At 39.2% G+C, this 24,860-nt stretch overlaps 1 protein-coding gene across 2 annotated transcripts in view; it reads left to right on the top strand.

The window, feature by feature from the left end:
- dennd4c (DENN/MADD domain containing 4C) overlaps positions 1 to 24,860 on the top strand; it is a 177,723-nt gene that overhangs the window by 127,554 nt on the left and 25,309 nt on the right. For both annotated transcript variants that reach the window (XM_063069024.1, XM_063069025.1), the window contains exons 19-25: positions 2,527 to 2,674; positions 6,615 to 6,740; positions 12,697 to 12,813; positions 18,007 to 18,144; positions 18,800 to 19,935; positions 23,993 to 24,170; positions 24,562 to 24,671. In XM_063069024.1, the coding sequence (XP_062925094.1) occupies positions 2,527 to 2,674; positions 6,615 to 6,740; positions 12,697 to 12,813; positions 18,007 to 18,144; positions 18,800 to 19,935; positions 23,993 to 24,170; positions 24,562 to 24,671 (1,953 nt within the window). The remainder of the gene's footprint in view (positions 1 to 2,526; positions 2,675 to 6,614; positions 6,741 to 12,696; positions 12,814 to 18,006; positions 18,145 to 18,799; positions 19,936 to 23,992; positions 24,171 to 24,561; positions 24,672 to 24,860) is intronic.

Raw genomic sequence — 24,860 nt, 5'->3', positions numbered from 1 at the left:
GGTATTGCCCTGAATCTTCATAGTGCATATTACTTTTCATATGAAGGATATTGGGACATTATACCTACTGTTGTCAGTTACATTTAGGCCATCAACAAGTCACTGTGTCCCAGTTGTTTTGTGTTTTTTTTCAATTAGTGCTACCAGTATAATTGGTACAATTTCAGTCAGTTATTACTTGGATTAAAATTTCCCCGGCATCTATTTTGCCTGCAGTCTCACTCTCTCACCTCCCCTGTTTTGTTTCTACCATCTTCTTCTGCCCTCTATTTCTCCCTTTCAACAGTCCCAAGGTGGTGTCCTGAATCTGTAAACTACTTTCATTATAGCTGCTGGTTCAAAGCAAAGACAAGTTCAACAAGGATTCAATTTTGAGCTAACTGCAGTGATATTTTGTAGACCTGCAGGAACATTTCTAATCAGGTGATATGTGGAAGTTAAAATCCCATATATTAACAGCCTTCCGTTTCTTCCAACAGTCTGTGATCTCTCTTCAGATTTGTTGGTCTAAATCCCTCAGACTGCTGGGTGGTGTTATGTAGCCCTATTAATGTGGTCATAACCTTTCTATTACTCAAATCCACCCATAATGCCTCACTAGACGAGTTCTCCAGCCTGTCCTGATTGAGTACTGCCATGACATTTTCCCTGACTAGTAACACCACCACCACTCTTTTAATCCCTTCTGCTCTGTCGCGTCTAAAACAACAGAGTCCGGAATATTGAGCTGCCAGTCCTGCCTCACCTGCAACCAAGTCTCACTAATGGCTACATTATCATAATTCCAAATGTTGATCCATGCCCTGAACTCATTTGCCATTCTTATAATACTATTTGCATTGAAATATATGCAGCTCAGGAAATTAGATGCAACATGCTCAACCTTTTGACACCTGACTTTGTGTGCGGTCCTAACAATATCTTTCTCCACAACCTCTCTACTATCTGTTCTGGCTCTCTGGTTCCCATACCCCTGCAACTGTAGTTCAGGGCAAACTATCTCTTCTGTACAGGGCCCACCCTCCCTGGAAGAGAACCCAATGATCCAAAAATCTTATGCCCTCCCTCCTACACCAACTCCTTATCTATGTGTTAAACTGTATGATCTTCCTACTTCTGGCTTCACTAGCACCTGGCAGAGGTAGTAATCCTGAGATCACCATCCTGGAGGTTCTGTCCTTTAACCTAGCACCTAACTCCTAAAACTAACGTTGCAGACCCTCATAATTCTTCCTACTCAATTGGCAAGCCTGAGTGAGCTGCGTCTTCTCACGCTTCAGACCGCTGATAGATGCTGCTCAAAAACAGTGCTCTGTTGACATTTTGAGTTTGAGTTCTGAGATAACAAGTCAACCCATGTTTTTATCATGTTTTCTTGAATCATGTTGATTTTTTTTATTGGAATGAAAGTTGATTTATAAAAAAAAATCGAGACATGCAGTGCTAACTTAGTGATTTTTCCCAGATCACTGGTAGCTAGGTTAGGATTAAATAAATAAACACCTCTAACCCACTTAATGATCACCTCACCCTTGGATATTTTGAAAAAAAAGGAACGACAAATGAAACACAATTCTTTCACAAATTCCTGTATTGGTCTGCCAGACTTAACTACACTTAGTAGCCACTTCATAAACGGGGAGCAACATTTAGCCTTCAAATAGCATAATATGCCATTGTTCAGGGGTTGAATCAATGGCGACAGTTAGCTGCAGGTTACTGTAAACATTATTCTTTACCAAGAGTTCTGCTTTTGGACGGTGTTTGCGCTTCTCACCATGAGAAGTATTTCCCTTATTCAATGAAGACGTGACTGGGACTAGGTGAGCCCAGGTTATAAAAATAAATGCAAAATAACACTGAGGAATGATTTGCTTCTTATAAAGACCATTCCAGCAGCTGATTCTGCTGATGATGCCACCGAAACAGTGGCGACTGGTTTGTGCGACGACACAGGAAATCTGAAATTAGGCTGGCGAAAATTATATCTGAACCAGCGGTGGAACTGGATTACTGATTGCCGTATTCGAGATGGTTGACCTGTATTTATACTTGTGTGCGGCCAGGCTGGCGTTCAAATTTGGGACATGTTCAAGTTAGTTACGTTTTCATTGCCATGAGTGGTTTTAAAGTTTGTTTTATAGATTAGTTGTAATGCATCTGGTGTTGTTCGAGGAGAACATGAGGTTGCAGTGCCTGCATTCCATTGTCATCAGATCGGTAACTTCTGTGTCAGAGTGCTGCAGAACTTGCTGATAAATAACAAATTGAATTATTGTTGGTATGGTTATATAGCCTGGTTGTATTTGGAGGTGTTAATGGTTAAGTCATTGGAGTGTAACCCAAAGCCTGGGCTATCAGTCCAAAGCTAAATACTAGTGAATGATGTGAACTTCCTGATAAATAAACTAAAGACAAAGATTTATAGTCTAGGACTGATTGAGCACATGTTAAGCAGAAAAAAATTAAGATAATGACAATTCTAAGATTTTTTGTTTATTAGTGTTGCGATGAATGTTACTACAGGCTGTTTTGGAGAGTCCCTGGCCCAGTAGTAATCGCAGTGGTTGTTTTCTATGGACAAAAGTGCGGAATGTGGTTCAAGGTGTCGCACAATTTCGCCAAGCTTTCAAAAAGTCAAGCTCTTCAAATGCTCAAGTTTCGTTGACCTCAGGTAATCTTTATTAAAGAGCAAAATTAGTTGGTGTATTTAGAAACATTAAAAACCTACAGCATAATACAGGCCCTTTGGCCCACAAAGTTGTGCCGAACATGCCCCTACCTTAGAAATTACCAGGGTTACCAATAGCCCTCTATTTTTCTAAGCTCCATGTACCTATCCAAAAATCTCTTTTATAATAAAAAAAAAAGGCCCTATAGTATCCGCCTCCACCACCGTTACTAGCAGCCCATTCCATGCACTCACCACTCTCTGCGTTTAAAAAAAACACTTACCCCTGACATCTCCTCTGTATGTACTCCTAAGCACCTAAAATCTGTGCCCTCTTGTGGCAGCCATTTCAGCCCTGGGAAAAACCCTCTGACTATCCACACGATCAATGCCTCTCATCATCTTATACACCTCTATCAGGTCACCTCTCCTCCGTCTCTCTAAGGAGAAAAGGCCGGGTTCACTCAACCCCTTTTCATAAGGCATGCTCCTCAATCCAGGCAACATCCTTATAAATATCCTCTGCACCCTTTTTGTGGGAATGGTTTTTATGCAACTAATTCTTGGCTTGACAAGAATCAACAGTAGAATTTCTCAGTTTCTGTTACAACATTCTATCATGATAGTTTGCTGAATAATAAAAAGATTATGCAGATCTAGGATGTTAGAATGTGTAATACACTAATAATTGTGACAGCCTGATGGGGCAACTAGGGCTGGAGTTGGTTGATGTAATTAACACTTTTACAAATATTGTGCCATCATTAATGTGTTTAATTTAAAGTACCTGCTGTTTTGGGCACCTAGTGAAGTCAAATAGCAGACTGCACTATATATTTGAGCTATTAATTTAATTAGTTTTTTAATAAAAGTTGACATTAAATTGAAAAAAGTTCCTGATAATCGTAAACTCCATTGTATTAGGTGCTCAGGGTATTTTCAGTTTGGCTTTCTGCAAACTGCTGTCAACTTGATAGCAAGAAGAAAACTGTAGCAGAGTTATAGAAATCAGAAGCATATTGTATTTGGGGAACTAACTCGACAGGAATATTTCAGCGATGATTGAATTTGTAGGTCAAGTTGCATGGATAACCAAATGATACATCATGGATTTGAGCAACTGAACCATTTAAACTGGGGAAGAACAATCACTGCCTTTTTTGTTCAGCAGTATTTTCTGCAGACTTCAAGAATATTTCTTTGGTGCATTTTGGTCAACTAGATCCTAGTTACTAGGAGACTTTGACATGCACTGGGTTAATTATTTTCCTTGCCAACAAATGAGATTTAAAGCTAGAAAGAAACAGGAACTGTGGAGAAGGCAATAAAGTTAAATTGGTTCTTTATAGAAAAAGAGAATATTGCCTTCATAGCTCTTCCATTTCTCTACAGATAGTATTTGTAAAATATCAGACAAACTTCAGCAGCTGTTTTGTCAGTTGTTCTAGAATTCTAATTAAATACATTTGAGAGCAGGAGGTTCATTGTTTACAAAGAAATTTGAGCAAAACATAAATTATCACTTTCTTTTGCTGGGTTGCTGTGGTACAAAACTGGAAATCTGAACTCAAAAATGCTGGAAGTATAAAGCAGAACAGAAGCATCTGCCTGATTTGCTGAGTATTTCCAGCATTTTCCGTTGCAAACTCCCACAAAGTTAACAAGATCTTTTTTACGCTGAATTCTTGCGTGCTGTTGGTGCATGAAGCGCCCGCAAAAGAAATTGAACAAATGCAAGTAATTGAGATATTTCACTGAGTATGTTTTTAAATTTAGTCTATGCATATACATTCTAGCATTAATCCTGAGGTAGTTTAGTTTTGGAATTTCAATTAATCTTACAACTTAATGCTGTGTCAAAAGGCTCATTAAATGTACATTTCTACCCTGTCTCCTCTTAATGCCTTTCATTTTGTCATAGATTTGAGGTCATCACTCATCCTTTTATTAGTGGGGTACTACAGGTTAGATTGTGAGCTACTTTTAAAAAGACCTGTATCAATGTCTAGTCTTAAAACGTGGTACAGATTAGATGTTTGTAAGCTGTAGTTGCTCAAACATGGGGAAAATGTGGATGGGAACTGACTATCAATTGGTCTGCATGAAGAAGTTAATGTTATTAGGTAATGCTTGCAGTTCTTATTTTTGATAAATCATGTTCTGACCTGGTAAGTCTGTACATTGCTAATCAATGGAACAGTGCTACTTATGAGATTTGTCAAAGTGATAGTTATCTGTTTTGTTATTGACTACATTTAATGAGGCTAAATATTGTTATGACATTCTTGCAAAAGTCTCGCAAAACAGTTTTAAACAAACCATTTTGTGTCTGTTGCTTCTCAAAACTAATGTTTTGTCTGGTTTGGCATTCCGGTGCATGGAAAAGCATGTGTTCTCTTTCTAGGCTCATGGGTATGCTCAAAGGTCTCTTGATAAATTTATTTTTTTACTATTCGAAAGCAAGAACTACTTTAACACAAGTTGACACTGAAAATTGGTATAGATAGATAATTTACTGATCCCAAAGGAAATTACAGTGCCACAGTAGCATTACAAGTGTACAGATATAAATATTGGAAGAGAAGTAGAGAGAATAAGAAAATACGTCACCACAAACAGTCTTAACCCCCCCCCCCCCCCCCATTCCTGTTATCACTTCCTCGGCCATAGGTTGTCTCATTATAGACCTAATGGCCAGGGGTAAGATTGACTTCATATATAGCACTCCTTGGAGCAGCACAGTTGTCTTTACTAAAAGTGGTTCTCTATTCAGCCAAAGTGGCATGCAGAGGATGAGAAACATTGTCCAGAATTGCCAGGATTTTCCGTAGAGTCCTTTGTTTTACCACAACCTCCACTGTGTCCAGTTGTGTTACTGACTCCAATAACAGTGCCAACCTTTCTAATCAGTTTATTGAGCCTGTTGGCATCACCCATTTTGATGCCATTGCCCCAGCACAACTCCGCATGGAAGATTATACTGGCAACTACAGACTGGTAGAACATATGAAGGAGAGGCCTGTATACGCCAAAGGACCTTTGTCTCCTCAATATTGAGTTCCGTCGTTTGAACTTTGTGTTAATTGGTATTTTAAGAAGTTAATTTTCAGTTTGTATTTTTTCATCTGATTGTCCTTCTCTCTTCATTTTGCTTTCTTTATGAAATTTAATTTACTTTTCTCATTATACAAAATACTCTGCAGTTACCTTTATTACTCTGACAGCCTTTTATCACCACCAAGAAAGGCAGGAGTGCCAGGTGCTTAGAACAGCACCACCTGCAGATTCCTCTTGAAATCACACACCATCTAACTTGAAACTATATTGCTATTTCTTAGTTGTCATTTGGCTAAACCCTGGAATACACTCTTCCAGGATTATTCTCTCAAGAACTCAAATTTCAGAAGGTAGTTCAGCACCACCTCCAGGTAGGCAGTTACAGAGGGATAATAAATAGTAACTTTGTCAGCATTGCTCACGTCCTGAGGAATGAATCAATGACAAAGATGCTGCCTAAATAACTTTGCTTCATCAAAGATGTGCCCAGTTGAGTATCTTGGTCACACATTCCAGATACTCTTTATATTATATATTATTTTGGCACTTAGCTAAAAGTAGCTTGCTATGCAAAAACCCAATATCTATTTAAAAATGTACTGACTGGCAATATTTAGTCTTCACAAAATTCAGTCCTTTGTAATATGCTCTAAGCTCAATCATTCTTCCAGAGGGTTTATTAAGCTGTTCGTAATTTTCCATTGATTATACTTTGTTTCAATAAAGAAATGGTCTAAGAATTGATATTTTCATTTTCAGAGGGTTAAATTTTGCTTTGCATCTTTTTTTGTTGTCAGGCTAGTTTAAAATAAAATGTATTGCAAGAGAAAATTGTTTTAGATAATATGTTTATACTTTTCCTTGCCTCATTTGATATTGTGAACAGGTGGAAGTGATACGGATGCTGTGAGCCATGGTAGCGTGGATAGTTCTAATGATGCTAACAATGGGGAGCATGTGTTCGTCCGAGACCTAATCAGACTAGATTCCACTGATAATCACGGTAGCACAGGTATTAAGTTCTGAATTGCAGTAGCTTCAATAATTATCTTCATACAATCCATATTGACAAAGATTTGATGGTAATCACTGATATCATCTGGAATCCTCATGAAACTTTATTTTCTTCTGAAACTCTTCTAGCCAGGAAACTTCGACATGGACTCACGGTATACTGTAGCTTTTGAACAAATTACCATATCCAAATTGTTGGTTTGAACATTGGAATTTCCTTGATCTAAAACTTGGGTTTTCTTATTTTTGTTTTTCGTTATCACTGAATTGTGCTGCAGAGTTTGTTTCATGACTGTAGTTCCTCCTTAATTTGCTGTGAGTATTTGACTTTCCATGTAGGGTACTGACTTAGCAACTGCATTACCATCTCCTTTGCTTCATTCTTGTACACATGGTGTATTTCTAAGTTATTTTGCTGTTTGTGCTCCTTTGTCTTTGTTCCTAATAGAGCAACTTCATTTGTAATGTATATTTTTGTAGGAAAAAATGACAACTCCAAAGAGCCCAATGTTTGGACTAAGTCAGTGTCAGTTTGAAAAGAAGAAAAAAAAATTTGTTTTAGTGTTTGTAGGCAGACTGTAATTTAGAAAGGGATTATTATCAGTGAACAAAAACAAATTTTCTTTATTTAACATGAGACAGATTTCAGTTGGAAGCCTATAAATGAAGAAAATGAATATTCAGTCTTTTCCTTGAATTTGTTGGTCAATTTTTGTCTTTAAACATGCTTTTGGATTGGCCTAAGGCTGAGGTCAAGAGCTCTTAATTTTTTCAAAGAGCTTCTGAGGAATGTGGTGCAAAGATGTAAGTGATAGATCCCTATAGACCCTGAGGTAATTCAATATTTTTTTCCAAATAAGCCGCCATTTTCTTTTGTAATAGTCAACTTTAGGTAAGTGTCCTAAACTGAAATGTTGCAATCTTTGCTATTTTGTGCAACTGTTAAGGAACGTATGGAATTATTGTTAAATTATTTCTTTTTGTTTTTAGAAGATAATAGAGGAAAAATAGGTACAACTTGGAAAGTGTAGCTGAGTCAGTCTAATTTTGTAAAGACTGATTACAGAGCAACTTCTTTACTTTTGAAGTTTTAGGTGACTGGCCATTATTTGCATGCTGACCGGAAAAATGTTCAGTTTCCTAAATTAGATGCTGAAAGGATGTTTTCATTCATAGGGGAACTAGAATTAGAGAGCTTTCTTTGGGATTGATGGGTTGTCTGTACGTCATCAGGGAGGAGGTACAGGAGCCTGAAGGCACACACTCAATAATTCAGGAATAGCTTCTTCCCATCTGCCATCAGATATCTGAATGGACTTTGAACTAGGCCATTAGGCTGTTTGGTTCATCAAGTCTGCTCCGCCATTTCATCATGGTTGATCCATTTTCCCTCTCAGCCCCAATCTCCTGCCTTCTCTCCATATCCCTTCATATCCTGACCAGTCAAGAATCAATCAACTTCTACCTAAAATATACTTAAAGACTTGGCCTCCACAGCCATCTGCAGCAACGAATTCCACAGATTCACCACTCACTGGCTAAAGACTTTCTTACTCGTCTCTGTTCTAAAAGGACACCCCTCTATTCTGAGGCTGTGTCCTCTGGTCCTAGACTCTCCCACCATAGGAAATATCCTCTCTACATCCTCTCTGTCGAGGTCTTTCAACATTCAATAGGTTTCAATTAGGTCACCCCTTGTTCTTCTGAACTCTAATGAGTACAGACACAGAACCTTCAAACGCTCTTTGTATGACAATCCTTTCAGTCCCAGAATCATTTTCACGAATCTTTGATTCTTTTCCAGTGTCAGTGCATCCTTTCCTAGATAAAAGGCCCAAAACTGCTCGCAATACTCCAAGTGAGGCCTCATCAGTGCTTTATAAAGCCTCAACATTATATCCTTTCTTTTATATTCTAGTCCCCTTGAAATTAATGCTAATGGTGCATTTGCCTTCCTCACTACAGACTCAACCTGCAAATTAACCTTTAGGGAATTCTGCACAAGTACTCCCAAGTCCCTTTGTGCCTCAGATTTTTGAATGTTCTCTCAATTTAGAAAATGATACACCTTTTTATTTCTTCATGACCATACACTTCCTGACACTGTATTTGATCTGCCACTTTGCCCATTCTCCTAATCTGTCTAAGTCCTTCTATAGCCTCTCTACTTCCTCAAAATTACCTGCCCCTCTACCTGTTTTCATATCATTCACAAACTTTGCAACAAGGCCATCAATTCCATCATCCAAATCATTGACATAATGTAAAAAGAAGCAGTCCCCACGTGGACCCCCGTGAAACACCACTAGTCACTGGCAGCCAACCAGAAAAGGCTCCCTTTATTCCCACTCTTTACCTCCTGCCAATCAGCCACTGCTTTATCCATGCAAGTATCCTCCTTGTAATACCATGGGGTCGTAGCTTGTTAATCAGCTTCATGTGGCACCTTGTCAAAGGCCTTCTGAAAATCCAAGTACACAACATCAACCGATTCTCCTTTGTCAATCCTGCTTGTTATTTCATCAAAGAATTCCAGCAGATTTTTCAGGCAAGATTTTTCCCTTGAGGAAACCATGCTGACTACAGCTTATATTATCATGTATCTTCAAGTACCCCGAAACCACCTCCTTAACAGTCGACTCCAATTTCTTCCCAACCACTGAGGTCAAACTAACTTTCTTTCTTTCTTCGGCCTCTTTCCCTTCTTGAAGAGTGGAGTGATATTTGTCAGAGCCAGGCCAGATTCCATTGATAATTTGAAAGATCATTTCTCTTTGCCTGCACAATTTCTTCAGCCACCTATTTCAGAACCCTGGGGTGTACACCCTCTGGTCCAGGTGAAAATCTACTTTCAGACCTTTCAGTTTCCCCGGAACTTTCTCCCTAGTAATAGCAACTTGACATTCTGGAACTTCCACCATACTGCTTGTGTCTTCCACAGTGAAGACTGATGCAAAATACTTTCTCAGTTTGTCTGCCATTTCCTTGCCCCCATTACTATCTCTCCAGCATCGTTTTTCACCAGTCCAATATCCACTCTTGTCTCTCTTTACACTTTATGTCTCTGAAGAAATATTTGGTATCTTCTGTAATATTGGCTAGCTTACTTTTGTATTCCATCTTTACGTTCTTAATTACTTTTTTAGTTGCCTTCTGTAGGTTTTAAAAAGCTTCCTAATCCTCCAACTTCCCACTAATTTTTGCTCTATTATATGCCCTCTCTTTTGCTTTTTGGTGGCTTTGCCTTGTTAGCCACAGTTGTTTCATCTTGCCTTTAGAATACTTCTTCCTCTTTGGGATGTATATATCCTGTGCCTTCCGTATTGCTTCCAGAAGTTCCAGCGTTCTACTCTACTATCATCCCTGCCCATGTTTTTTCTAATCAATTTTAGCCAACTCTTCTCTCATGCCTTTAATTCCCTTTATTCCACTGTATTACTGTAGCTTCTCTTCAAATTTCGGGGTGAATTCCATCACATGGTCACTTTCCCCTTGGGGTTCTTTTACCTTGAGCTCTCTTAATCAATTCCGGTTCGTTGAACAACACAATCTAGAATAGCTGAGCCCCTAGTGGGCTCAATCACGAGCTGCTCTAAAAAGGCATCGCGTAGGCGTTCTATAAGTTCCCTCTCTTGGAATCGTGAACCAATCTGATTTTCCCAATCTAACTGCATATTGAAATCCCCTATGACTATTGTAACATTGATCTTTTGACATGTATTTTCTATCTCCCATTGTAATTTGTAGACCACAGCCTTACCACTGTTTTGAGGTCTGTATATAACTCCCATCAGGGTCTTTTTACCGTTGCAGTTCCTTGGCTCTACCCACAATGATCCTACACCTTCTGATCCTATGTCATCTCGTTCTAATGATTTTATTTCGTATTTTTACCAATTGCAACGCCACCCCCTCTGCCTTCCTGCCTATCCTTTACAATGTGTGTCCTTGGACATTATACTTCCAGATATAATCTTCTATGAGCCATGACCCAGTGATGCCTACAACATCATAATGCCTATCTGTTACTGTGCTACAAGTTCATCTCCCTTATTCTGCAGACTATGCACATTCAAATATAAGGCCTTCGGTCAAATATAAGGCAATTTTGTCTGCCTTTTACATTGCAACTCATCTGTTGATTGCAATTTTGATCTAGCACCAGCCTCTCCTTGCTAGGAGTTTCATGACACATTGCCTTTGTTTGTAAACCAAGTACTTCATCCTCAGCACTATCATTCTGGTCCCATCCCCCTGCCAAATTAGCTTAAGCCCTTCCAAACAACTCTAGCAAACCTGCCCAGGAGGATATTGGTCCCCCTCGGGTTCAGGTCGTATCTTCCCCAGAAGAGATCCCAATGATCCAGAAATCTGAACCCTTGCCCCCTGCACCAGTTCCTCAGCCACGCATTCACCCGCCAAAATCATCCTATTCTTACCCTCATTGGCACCTGTCACAGGCAGCAATCCAGAGATTATGCAGGAGGTCTTGTTCCTCAGCTGTCCACCTAGCTCCGTAAAATCTCTTTTCGGTACCTGCTCACCTTGTCTACCTATGTCATTGGTGCCAATATGTACCAAGACTTCTGGCTGCTTACCCTCCCCCTTGAGAATGCCATGGACCTGATCCAAGACATATCTGACCCCAGCATCTGGGAGTTAACATACCATCTAGAAGTCTGTATTGTGTGCACATAATCTCGTCTTTGTTCCTCTGACAATAGTCTCTTATCAATACTGCAGTTCTCTTCACCTCTGCTCTTCTGAGCCACAGCATCAGACTTAGTGCCAGAGACCTGGTCACTGCCACTCCTCCCTGATAGGTCATCCCACTCAACAGTATCTAAAGTTATAGACTTATTATTGATTCCGATGTCGATTAACTGATCGGAGGGTTTTGATTTTTTTTAGATGTTCCTGTTGGGAGAGCATTAGAGGTTGAATTGTTGCATATGTTCCAGGAAAGTGGAGTTGAGGCCAGCCTCAGATTAGCCATGATATTGGAATATGGAGCAAACTCCAGGAGCTGCGTGATCTCCTTTTCATTTCTTGTGGTCTTTATACATGTTAAATATTCAGTCTCCTTTTATTTCCCCCACTCTTCTAGTTCAGTTTTTGTTCAAAATATTTGTGATTTCTGTTCAAGTAAAATTATATTCAAAGCAAATGGTTTTATGGTTGCATACATTGCTCTTGTAGTGTGTTTATAATTTGTGGAGAGTGATACAGCACAGAAACGAGCTCCTCAGCCATAGTGTCCTTGCCAGGCTTTTTGCTCATCTGGACTAGTTCCATTTGCTTGTAGAAGGGTGGTAGTCTTCTATGCTCTGCTTATTTGAGTCTGTTTAAATAGCTGTTAAACACATCAATTGTAACCACTACCACCAGTGCATTCCAGATAGCAGCCACTGTAATTAAGAAAAATACTGGCCCTTCACATCCCCTTTAAATCTCCCTTCTCTCACCTTAAACCTAAGCTCTTTTGTTTTGATAGCTGTATCTGAGAAGGTGGTTTTAGCCATTCATTTAGCTATTTATGCCTCTCATAATCTTGTATCTCTATCACGTTACCCCTCAGCCTCCTTTACATTAGGGAAAGCAAATGCAGCTTCCTATATCTTACATTCTCCAGTCCTGGCAAGATCCTAATGAATCTCTTTTTCACTCGGTCAATGCAATCACATCCTTTCTATAATGTAACAACCAGAACTGCAAATAATACTCCCATAGTTGTCCTAACCAGTGTTTTGTAAGGTGTTACTCTCTTATGGTAAAAGCTTGTTCTAAAATGTATATGTATAAAGGGTGTTGACAAGGGAGAGTTGTTGAGTATTTCTAGTCCAAAGGACATTTAATTTGTAATGGATGAGGTACAGTGGGCTTTATGATACTTGTATGGTTCATGCATTAAGAACCACTTATTGTGTTCAATATGTGTATTTGCTTCTTTACAGGTGTTCAGTCAGACCAAGGTTATGGATCTAAAGATGAACTTCGGCGTGATGGCATTGACCTGCAAGAAGATGCATTAGTAGAAGTTAGCTCATCTGGTCTAATTACAGAGCAAAAAGGCGAGTATTATGAGAATTGCCTTGACATTCCACTCTGTTTTATAAATTTAGTCACCTGATTAACACACTCACTCACTTTAATTGAACATGTCACACACTGCCTGGCTGTGAAAAGCAAGACTCGCGTGGTAATTATTTGCCTATTTTGAGATAAAGCACACAATGGGAGGAGATCAGTTTAATTTGGTTGTTTAGTTGCTTATATTTAATTTGAGCAACATCGTGACATTTTTCAGGGTTATAATGTTTAAACTGTGATTGGAGCAGGTTGAGTTTATCTGGGAGACTTTAATCACTTGATTAAACTCTTCTGGATTAGTAAATTAATGTCCCTTCCAGTATCTATTTAAAACACACTGCTGTGTGCAGGTCACATGATCTGTCCTTTCCCAAATAGACACTACTGTTAGCCTGCTTCCCCTGGTGTTTTATGACCCAGAGTGTTCTGAAGTCAAGAATGAGGTATTAAACTTATTGGTAAGCAATTTTATTAGGTGTAACAAGAAAGAGGAAGAGCTGAGAGAACAAAGAAGGATAAACTAATCATGGTCATCTCATACTCAGATTAGAAATTACAAAATTCTAGTGGTAACAATTAACCTATAAAGTAGCCAAAATCTAGTGGTGTGACACCTGCTACAGAAAACTAAGAAGCTTGTAGAAAAAGTATAGAAGCAACTATACAGTAATTGCTGGAAATTTCACTGAAGTTACATGTATATATGTTCATGATTAAAAATAGAAGCAGGCATAGTAAAGTTAAGCCACAAGGAAATAGAGAAAAATAGCAATTCTACACCCTCATCCAACATATCCTGCCCCCCTCTTTGATTCTAAATCACATATTTAGAACCATTAGTAAAACTTGCGGTACCTGCATTAAATATAGAACAATCAAAAATTCTCCATGTTATGAAAACATCAAAAACACTTATGTCATTGTCAAATGAATTGTCTTTGAGTAGGTACACTTACATGAATTTGAAAAGCTCTATTAAAGATGGCCTTTATACAATTAACTAAGATGTACAGTGTCATGCAAAAGTTTGGGCACCCCGGTCAAAATTTCGGTAACTGTGAATAGTTAAATGAGTAGAAGATGAACTGATCTCCAAAAGTCATAAAGTTAAAGGTGAAACATTCTTTTCAACATTTTAAGCAAGGTTAGTGTATTATTTTTGTTTTGTACAATTTTAGAGTGGGGGGAAAAAGGAAAGGAGCGCTATGTAAAAGTTTGGGCACCCCAAGAGATTTGAGCTCTCAGATAACTTTTACCAAGGTCTCAGACCTTAATTAGCTTGTTAGGGCTATGGCTTGTTCACAGTCATTGTTAGGAAAGGCCAGGTGATGCAAATTTCAAAGCTTTATAAATACCCTGACTCCTCAAACCTTGTCCCAACAATCAGCAGTTATGGGCTCCTCTAAGCCAGGGGTCCCCAACCTGTTTAATATTGACAATATTCTTGCGGACCAGCCGATGGGTGCGGGGGGGGGGGGGCGGTGTTAATCACGACCGGAATATAGGTGGTAAGTCAACTATAAGTCACTTATCAGTGGCTAATACACTTAATTTCGTTTCTAAAAAGGGTTTATCTAACGAATTTAATATTAAACACACCGCATATTTTCCTCGCATGAATATAGTGATAGGTCAATTATAAGGGGGTTCCTTATGTCTAGTCTATTCCGCAATTTAGTTTTCGTTGCATTCATTGCAGAAAGCTCCACTTCGCAGAGACATGATGTTGGAAATGGAAGCAATGTTTTCAGTGCCTCGTGGCTATCTCAGGATATTCAGCCTTGACTTTGATCCAGAATGCGGGCAGAGATGTTATGTCAAACATACTTTTCAGCCTGCCGTCATTTGTAAGCTTGAGGAGTTGATCTTCTTCCCACACTGACATGGATGATTCACCGGGGACATTCACAAATGGGTCACGGACCCATTCCTTTGCATGTCTTGGGTCATTTGTGGTTGGGAAGTAACGCTTGAATTCTGTCGACAGCGAAGATGGGTGATCGCACACCAGCTGTGAGAAAGACGGTGCAGCCTCAGTCTCTCCCAAATTCCCAGCTAATGTTGGGAACATGTCAAATATGCCCCTGTCCACTCGCCGTCCCCACAGTTCCAGTTTGGCTGTGAAAGCAGACACTTTATCTGCCAACTTGAAGACAGTTGTCATTCTCCCCTGAAGTGACAAACTGAGTTCATTGAGCATGTTGAAGATGTCACACAGATAAGCGAGTTTTGCTATCCACTCCTCGTCACTGAAGTGTGCTGCCAGTGGTGACCTTTTTCATGAAAGAAATCTCTGTAGCTGCTCTCATCTCAAAAGCCCTGGCCAGCGCTCTCCCCCTTGATAGCCACCTGACTTCAGTGTGTAAGAGAAGGCGTTTGTGCTCTGCATCCATTTCCTCGCAAAGCTGCTCAAACAGATGTGAGTTCAGGGCTTTTGCTTTGATGTGATTGATAACTTCAACAATGTCACTCAATACACTGTTTTTCGGCTAGCCAGCATTTCCCTGTGTGTGACACGGTGTGTAGACTGGCATTCAGGAGCAACCTCTTTGACTCGGGTAGGGAAACCAGACTCATTAAGCTGTTCCAGCAGCTTTGCTTCCATGTCCTCCACTACGTCATCGATTCTCCTTGAAACTGTGATAGCTGAAAGAGAAACCTGTGCCATCTTGTTAGCTGCAGCTTCTCCCAACAGTTCCCGGCACATGTCCTTGGCAGCAGGCAGAATCAGTTCTTCACCAACAGTAAAAGGCTTCTTTGCCTTAGCAATACAGCTAGCCACTAAGTACGACGCTCTCAGAGCAGCAGCGTTTGTGGAGGTGATGGCTCTCAGCACTTGCTTCTGTCCCACTTGCTCACGTTTTCTTCCACTCAGAAAACTCAACAGATTTGTCTTTAAATGCAGGGTGCTTGGACTGAAAGTTCCGAAGCAGATTTGAGGGCTTCATTGCCTTATTAGACAGCTTGTCTCCACATATCACACACAGGGGGCCTGGAGCGTGCGAGTCACTGGTCACAATAAAGCCATATTTTATGTATGATTCGTATTTTCTGTTGAAGGAAGCTTTTTTTTTGCAGTCTCGGCCTCAGCTGTCTCTGCGTTATCATCATCGTTAGGCCTTTTATGTCCCCTACCATCTCTTCCAAAGAAACTCTCAAGCGACGTTTTTTTACTCATGGAGTAGTTGCAGGTTAATGACTGACTGATGACCTCGTGTGAGTAATGACCTCGCGTGCGTTCAAATTCAACAGTGGGCGTGACAGGGAATGAGGAAAGGTGCAGCTGACTCATATCGTTTCATATCGCCAAATCATACCGTTTCCTCGTGGCCCAGTAGCACATGCTTTGCGGCCTGGTGGTTGGGGACCACTGCTCTAAGCAGCTGCCTAACACTCTGAAAATGTAAATAAATGATGCCCACAAAGCAGGAGAAGGCTGTAAGAAGATAGCAAAGCGTTTTCAGGTAGCCGTTTCCTCAGTTCGTAATGGAATTAAGAAATGGCAGTTAACAGGAACAGTGGAGGTCAAGTTGAGGTCTGGAAGACCAAGAAAACTTTCTGCGAGAACTGCTCGTAGGATTGCTAGAAAGGCAAATCAAAACCCCTGTTTGACTGCAAAAGACCTTCAGGAAGATTTAGCAGACTCTGGAGTGGTGGTGCATTGTTCTACTGTGCAGCGACTCCTGCACAAGTATGACCTTCATGGAAGAGTCATCAGAAAAAAACCTTTCCTGCGTCCTCACCACAAAATTCAGCGTCAGAAGTTTGCAAAGGAACATCTAAACAAGCCTGATGCATTTTGGAAACAAATCCTGTGGACTGATGAATTTAAAATAGAATTTTTTGGCCCCAATGAGCAAAGGTATGTTTGGAGAAAAAAGGGTGCAGAATTTCATGAAAAGGGCACCTCTCCAACTGTTAAGCACGGGGGTGGATCGATAATGCTTTAGGCTTGTGTTGCAGCCAGTGGCACGGGGAACATTTCAATGGTAGAGGAAAGAATGAATTCAATTAAATACCAGCAAATTCTGGAAGCAAACATCACATCGTCTGTTTAAAAAATAAATAAATAAGTCAAAAGCTGAAGATGAAAAGAGGATGGCTTCTACAACTTTCTCCTTCGTCTGGGATTCTTCCATATCCTTAAATCTTCAAGCTGTTGGATCCTGATGCTTTTATGATCCAGAGGTTTTTTGGAAGTCAAGAGTGAGGCATTAAACTTATTGCTAGGCAATTTTACTAAGTGTTACAAAAACAAAGAACAAACAAATAAAGAGGAGCGGAGAGAACAAAGGAAAGACAAAGAAAAAGCAGTTGTGGTCATCTCAAATTCATGCTAGAGAAAACAAAACTCCAGTGGTAACAATAATCTGTAAAAAAAGGCAGATTCAAGTGGTTTGACACACTGCAGAAAAATACAGAACTAACTGTACTGTGATTGCCAGAAGATTTACTGAACAATTTAATCGGTGATTATATAAAAATACAAGCAATCATAGGAAATTTGCACTACAAGGAAAATGCAAGAAAAATAATAATTTTACTCCCTAATCCAACATCCTTCACAAGAACTTATCTCTTTCCAATTCATTTGAAATGTTGTTTTTCATTTAAAATTCTTATTTATTTATCTCTTTATTTAAAGATACAGCAAGGAACAAGCTCTTCTGGCCCAGCGAGCCACACTACCCAGTAACCCACCTACTTAACCCTAACTTAATCATGGGATAATTTAAAATGACCAGTTAACCTACTGGTATGTCTTTGGACTGTGGGGGAAAGCTGAAGCACCCAGAGGAAAACCACATGCTCACGTGAAGGATGTACTAACTTCTTACAGACAGTGTCGGAATTGAACTCTGTACTCTTTGACACCCGAAGTTTTGATAGTGTTGCATTCACTGCTATGCTTCCATGACACCCTTGATATAGTCTTTTTAATTTTGATCTTTGAATACTTATAACATTTTATTCCCGCACTTGTATATATTGTATATTATTTCTCTGTGCAAAGTGACTACTTATCAACATCAGTCTTGCTTTGGATCTGTTTTTATTTTATGTTTCTTCACCATTCATTATCAGCATTCTTAACATAGATTTGATGTTTGAATTTTGAATCTCTTGAATGAGAAATAAATACTTTCTTCTAAATTTGATTTTGTACCTTATAGAAAAAAGTCCAGACAGTGCTGGTGAGAATTCAGCAATGAGTAAAGAAATGAAGAGTTCCAACTCCCCAGAAAGACTTCACTCAAGTAGCAGCATTGTGAAACTTCAGTGTTCTCCTGTTGGCAACAATGGGAGCAACTGTAAGTCATTTTGATCTCATCAGTAATTTGTAATTCATTGAATTGCAGTTTGCTTTATTATTACTTATATTTTAAATGTATTGTTTTGGTTGATGAATAATAATGGATGTATTTGTTTGTAAGTTCCTATATGGTACTAGAATTGGGTAAAGATGGTAGAATTAGGTATTGTTTACACATTGTAAATCACCAAGATGCTTTGAGGGTAATCTACAAGAAAGTTGAGTCTTTCAATGATCTGAACAATTTAAAGAATCCTATATCAAAACGAAGTTCATCTGATTTTTAAACCCTGCCTCATTACCTTGGGTTTAAAACAAAACTGTAATGCACAGAGGTGTATTTAGAATTAACCACCTGGTTTCAGTAAAATTAAAGAGACAGAAGTGGATGCAAGGTTCCGCTCCTGTGAACTGTTCATAACCTTTTCAGTTTGTAAGTAGAAATGTGGCTGCAAACAAACTTCCTAGGTGGCAGAAGATGTCTGCAGCCTTTTAATTTTCACAAGTCTCCTAAATACCCATTTATGTGTATATGCCAGGTATTCATAACCTAGAGAGGACCTGAACATTTCCCTGTCATTCCATACTCATTTTTTTCATTGCTGCTTAATCATAACTTGTCAAAATTTATATATTTTTTTACTTAATTTTAGGTGACGTAGCGAACTTGCTGATGGTAAAACATGATCATTACCATGGTGGTGATGCAGTTGATGACTCCAGTACACAAATGCAGCGAAAAAATAGTGAGAAAATTCAGCAACGGCAAAAGCGCTGGGCAGAAAGGAGCTGCAGCTTCAGTACTGATTCGCGGCCTAATATGTTACTTCAAAAGGGAAGCCTTGAAACTGATCCTAACGAGATAGCAGAGATGATGGGTGCTGATGCCAAGATCCTAACTGCTGTTCTTTGCAGTGCCAAGGAGCCAGATTCAGTACTTAAGACCCATTCAAACTTGGATCATTCAGCTAAGCAAACAGGAGAGTGTCAAGGTGAAGACGGCACAACTACGTTTGATAAATTCTCTGATATTTCAGAGAATAGTGACTTAAGCAAAATAAAAATATCAGATAAACACCCTAGAAATGTAGTACTTGAGGACCTGCAGGTTGAGCCAAATTCTTTTCTTCCAATTGATGAAGAACAGGAAGTTGAAGGCCCTATGCACAGAAGGACAACTGCTTGTCCCACAGTTAAACCTGTAGAAAGAGAAGATGTTAGGGTAGGCTTTGATCCATTGTCATTGCTAGCCTCAGAGACAGAGAAGAAAATCTCTTCCAATGTTGAGAAGAATGTTCCCACCGTTGTCTCTCGAAAACTTGCAGATGAAATTGAAATGTATATGAATCTTAAAAGCCCTCTTGGGGGAAAATCTGCCAGTATGGAACTGCACAAGGCAGAGAATGAAGAGAAGTCATTAGGTGACAGCAGTGATGTGCACTGTCATGCACCGGAAAGAAGGTCAAGTCTCCCATCTAGCCCAGTACCACCAGAAGCTGCACAGTCGATATCTGTATCAGTGTCCAGATCAAAAACATTTGCTGGGCAGCCTAAAGTGCAAAAGGCCATTTCACAGAAGATGCGTTCAGCTTCATTAACTGCCTTAGTAAGAAACACTCAGCATGGCTCCTTGGGATCCATGGTCACGTCAATTTCAGGATTTAAGCTTGACAATCTGCTCTCAGGACCCAAGATGGATGTACTTAAATCTGGTATGAAACAAGCAGCAAATGTTGCCAGTAAAATGTGGGGAGCTGTGGCATCAGCATACTCCTATTCTGATGACGAGGTTTGGCACTTAATTTTGTTCTTGTGCATTTATTTTGAGAGGTAGTCGGATAAGAAATTTATTTTGCATGTCTCTCTTACAGCATTTTTTGAAATTTATGACCAACCACATTAGCGTATATGCAAGGTTACAGCAAGTTATGGAATTTCTTAGTACACCTCAGGGACTGAACATCTTTATATAGAATGAGGAATAAAGTCAAATATGTAGTTCAGTTTTTTTCCCTGCTTTTGTAGCTATCAGGTAGGTTTAAATATATTACATTTTTTCTTGCAAGCACATTCTTTGCATAGTTACTGCATATATCTCTAAGATGCATATTTTAAATTCCTTTTTTTCTGGAGATAGTAACATTTCATCTTTTTCCATGTCAGCAGTGACTTGGTTGCTTTCTCACCTGAGTTAGAAGATTTGCTTTGGGTCTCTCTCTCTCTCTCTCTCTCTCTCTCTCTCTCGCTCGCTCTCGTATTCCAATGCAATATATAAGGAATCCAGCACTGAAGGTGCCACGTTTTGGATGAGATAGAACGCAGAAAATTACAGCGCAGTACAGATCCGTTGCCTCGTGATGTTGTACAAACCTCTTTATGGGATCAATCCCACATAGCCCTCCGTTTTTCTTTATTCCATGTGCTTAAGAGTCTTTTAAATGTTCCTAATTTGTCCGCCTCTTCCACCAGCTCTGGTAGTGTGTTCTACACGCCCATCACTCTGTTTTTACAAATAAACACAATCTGACGTCTGACATCCCCCTAAACTTTCCTCCAATCACCTTAAAATTATGGCCTCTTGTATTTGCTATTTCCACACTGAAGAGGGGGAAGGCGCTGGCAGTCCTTATACTGTATATCTCTGTCAAACCACTTCTCCTCATCCTTTGCTCCTAAGAGAAAAGCCCTAGCTCGCTCAACCTTTCTTCAGGAGGCTTGTTCTCTAATCCAGTCCACATTCTGGTAAATTTCTGCACCCTCTCTAAAGCTTCCATGTCCTTCCTGTAATGAGGCAACCAGAATGGAGCACAATACTCCAAGCGTGGTCTAATCAGTTTTATAGAGCTGCAACATTACCCCGCACCTCTTGAACTCAATCAAGATGCGCCTTCTTAACCACTCTATCAACGTGTGAGATGTATTGTTAAATATTTTACACAGATTGAAGAACATAGGAGTTGTCCTATTTAGCATGTGCCATTATTGATCCCTAGATCAAATTCACTCTAAGATTGTCTAGTTGTTACCACATTGCCCTGTAGGAGCTGCCTCCTTTCTCGCATGATAATGGTGTCTATGCTTTGACGTTGCTTTTGTTTTAGGTATTTAGAAAGTGATGTGAGATGTTCTGTATTTTCACATTCTATAGTTGAGATCTTCAATATGTAAGCTGATGTTGTATTTACAAAATGGATAGCTGGCCACTGTATGATTAGTGGAAAGTTGAGTAAGTGTTTTAGTTTAGTAACTACCTTAATTTTAGTATACATGCTGATAGCAAGAACCCATACATACTTCCTCTGATTCAGCATTGCAATGTCATTTGGCATGTATTACTTTTCGATTGGAAAAAGAAATATAATTACTGTTCATAGTGTTATCTGTATCAGTGGGATGAGTGAGTGGGCATGGCATTAGCTGGTACTGCAAAAAGGAGAGTCAGGGTTCTTATCACTTTTCCCAGAGTAATATTTCAAGAGAACATCTGTAAATGTTTGTGCAAGTTGGCTTCTGAACCCTGCTGAATGAAACATAGAAATATAGAAAACCTACAGCACAATACAGGCCCTTCGGCCCACAATGCTGTGCCAAACATGTATGTACTTTAGAAATTACCCATAGCCCTCTATTTTTCTAAGCTCCATCTACCTATCCAGGAGTCTCTTAAAAGACCCTATCGTATCTGCCTCCACCACAGTCGCCGGCAGCCCATTCCACGCACTCACCACTCTGTTTTAAAATAAATAAATAAATAAATAAATTACCCCTGATATCTCCTCTGTATCTGCTTCCAAGCACCTTAAAACTGTGCCCTCTCATGCTAGCCATTTCAACCCTGGGAAAAAGCCTCTTGACTATGTACACAATCAATGCCTGTCATCATCCTATACTATGAAGACTGAACAACTTCATAACGTCAAGAACCTCCAACTAATTTGGCAATAGTTTTTTTTTCCTATTTTCTGCCACTTTTAATTTTAAATTACTGAAAAGAGAATTATGGAATACTTGGCATATTTTTATGTTAAGGCATATTGACAAAGGTATTGCATTTTATCTAGTTTCAAATATTGTTGCAGCTGGCAGTGTTGTAAATAATAAAAAACTGCACAAATATCATTTCAGAGATCCTTTTGTTAAAATATTAGTTAAAAATGGAGAGTTTTGTGTTTATATAGATTTTCAAGTTCTCTGTATCCCATTGTGCTTTACAACTAATTACTACTTCTGCGGTGTAGTCACTGTAATAACATCAGAAGTGCAGCAGCCAAATTGTGCACAGCAACCTCCCTTGCTGAACAGAAAAGTGATCATCACCAGAGCTGTTGTTTTGCTGATGCTGATTGAGAGGCTGAAATCATTGTATGGGATCGTTTAATTCTATTTGCAAAATGATTTGACATTTAGGCTGAAAAGCAGCAAATCCAACGGTCGAAAGTTAGTAGGACCTGAACGCATAATGTTCTACTTATAGTTACAAGTGTTACTAGTTGAGTTACAGCTGATGTAAAGATAAAGTCAGACACAAGTAATAAATTGTGGTTATCTGTAAACTTATTTTGTGCAGTTAATTTTAAACACTGCACTTGCTGATCATTGTTATCTTGTGCGTGTGTAGTATGAGATATTGTGCTTCGTGGAAGAGTTTCAGGCGTTTTGAGGAGGTAGGGGGATGAGAGCAAAATGAGCTAATTTGTGATTAATATCCAGTGGCTAGACCCGGCTGGTGCCGCAGTGGCATTAGTGCCGGACTTCAGGACGAAAGGTGCCCGAGTTCGAATCCAGCACGCTTTCCATCCGTGCTGGGTTTCGAGCTGGTAATCTCTTTGGAAACTCACCCAGCAGAAGACAATGGCAAACCACTGCTGTAACTTGCCTCGTACGTGGTTCCCCACTACGTCACAGAGGCGTGGAGGGAAATCGTCCGCTAACCGGAGAAACTCCAATGCAACGTACCTTTCTTTTCCATCTAGTGGCTAAATTTGAAGTATGTGCATTGATATGTTTAGGAAGAAATGTGCATGGGAAAGAATTAGAATGACAAACACAGGACAGGATATCCAACGTGAAATATTGGATGTTGCAAATTAGAAGCAAGAGTAGACCCTTATCCCTCATGTATACTGTGATCAAATAAAATTTTACTGATTGAGTTGAATGATGGAAACATGGTTATCAGCCTATATACGAAGCATCAAGAATAACCAGCCAGACACAAGACCAAGAGCCTGTATTTTGAGTTCCAGGAATGCATTGTGTAAGGTCAAACAATTCCATGGAGTGGACAAGAAGTTAGAGATCTTGATAGGCTTATCAACAAGTGGGCAAGGATTAATTAGTGTTTTCAGTAGTTGCAGTTTCAAGTTATAAAATTTGTGACAGTGTACAATGGATTAATTTGTGGCTTGCTGCAGCGTGAAGGTGGGAAAGATGCAGTGAATTGCCGTAAGTTATCCATAAGTCATTTTTTTTTTAAATCTTGGCAGCTAAGAGTTTTCCAAATGAAAATGTGCAATTAAAATTCTTGCTTTAGAAAGCTTTAGTCTATTTGCTTGTAGCCTTTTTAACCTAGTCAAAAAAAAGAGTTATAGACCTAAGCACATTGGGTGACAATGCTGTAGTTCTTTTACCACTTGAGGGTTTGTTAGTTATCCAGAACCTCTGGCAAGAAGGTAAAAGGATGAGTTGAAGATGAAAGCTTCCACATAACTGATCTCAGGATACTTGAAATAATTTAACTGTTAGTTATAAATCTGTTAGGAATAATATAATTGGTGCTTGTAGTGTTTGGTATTTTCTCTGTGAGCTGAATAGTATTAATATTAATTACTTGCTTTTTCTTTAAGGATGAGCCACATGATGACTCAAGATTCAATTTTCCTTCTGGTGTTCAAGATTATCATTATAGCGGCAGTCCAATGGAAAGAATAGGTCTACCTGCAATGGCTACAAATGGCCTAAATCAAAGCAGCACTAGTCTAGGCAGCAGCACCAGCAGTGATACTGGTAAACATCCTCTGACAGGTTAGTTAAAATTACTAGTATAATGGATTTGCATTTTTAAAATACCACTTTAAACACTTCCTAAGGAAAAAATGTATATTATGTATTGTCAAACAAATATTTTGGTATTTATGAATTGCATCTGCTTGAACTTTATAGATCACAAAGTACTTTTCTGAATAAGCTCTCCCTGCTAACACCAGAAATTATTCTATTTATTGAGTAGTGCCATCCATAGTGGGGTTCACTAGGCAAGTGCCACCTGTCGAGGAGACTAATGACTCTATGTAGCCGCATGAAAAATACTTGGGGGATAAATTATTAAAACTAAAGTTGCACCAAGTTGCAAGTCAATGTCAATTTGAAATATAAAGTTTGTTATTTAATCTCTTAATGCTGTCTGCTTAACTAGGCGCTGCATATTCATCTAAAGTAGGAAAAGGTAATGAGCCTGAGAAATCAGATCTTGGATCCTCCCAGTGTGTCAGTACATCAAGCATCTTCCAGAATTGTGCTTTGGAGGTATGAAATGATCACTCTTGTGTAATATATGAGGATAATTCTTCAAACTATAAATTAAAATTAATCTCAACTTTTGATTTCTGAGATGCATTTTGATACAGTAATAGAAATCTGTAACTGCATTTGCTAGATGGGGCCATTTAAAAATGTCATTTTCAGCTTTGTAGCATTTCCTCGCGGTCATGTTGA

The sequence above is a fragment of the Mobula hypostoma genome, chromosome 16 (genome assembly GCF_963921235.1).
Source record: "Mobula hypostoma chromosome 16, sMobHyp1.1, whole genome shotgun sequence".
Taxonomy (NCBI): domain Eukaryota; kingdom Metazoa; phylum Chordata; class Chondrichthyes; order Myliobatiformes; family Myliobatidae; genus Mobula; species Mobula hypostoma.
Note: the sequence above shows the minus strand (reverse complement) of the source record. Positions and strands in the feature narration are given on the sequence as shown.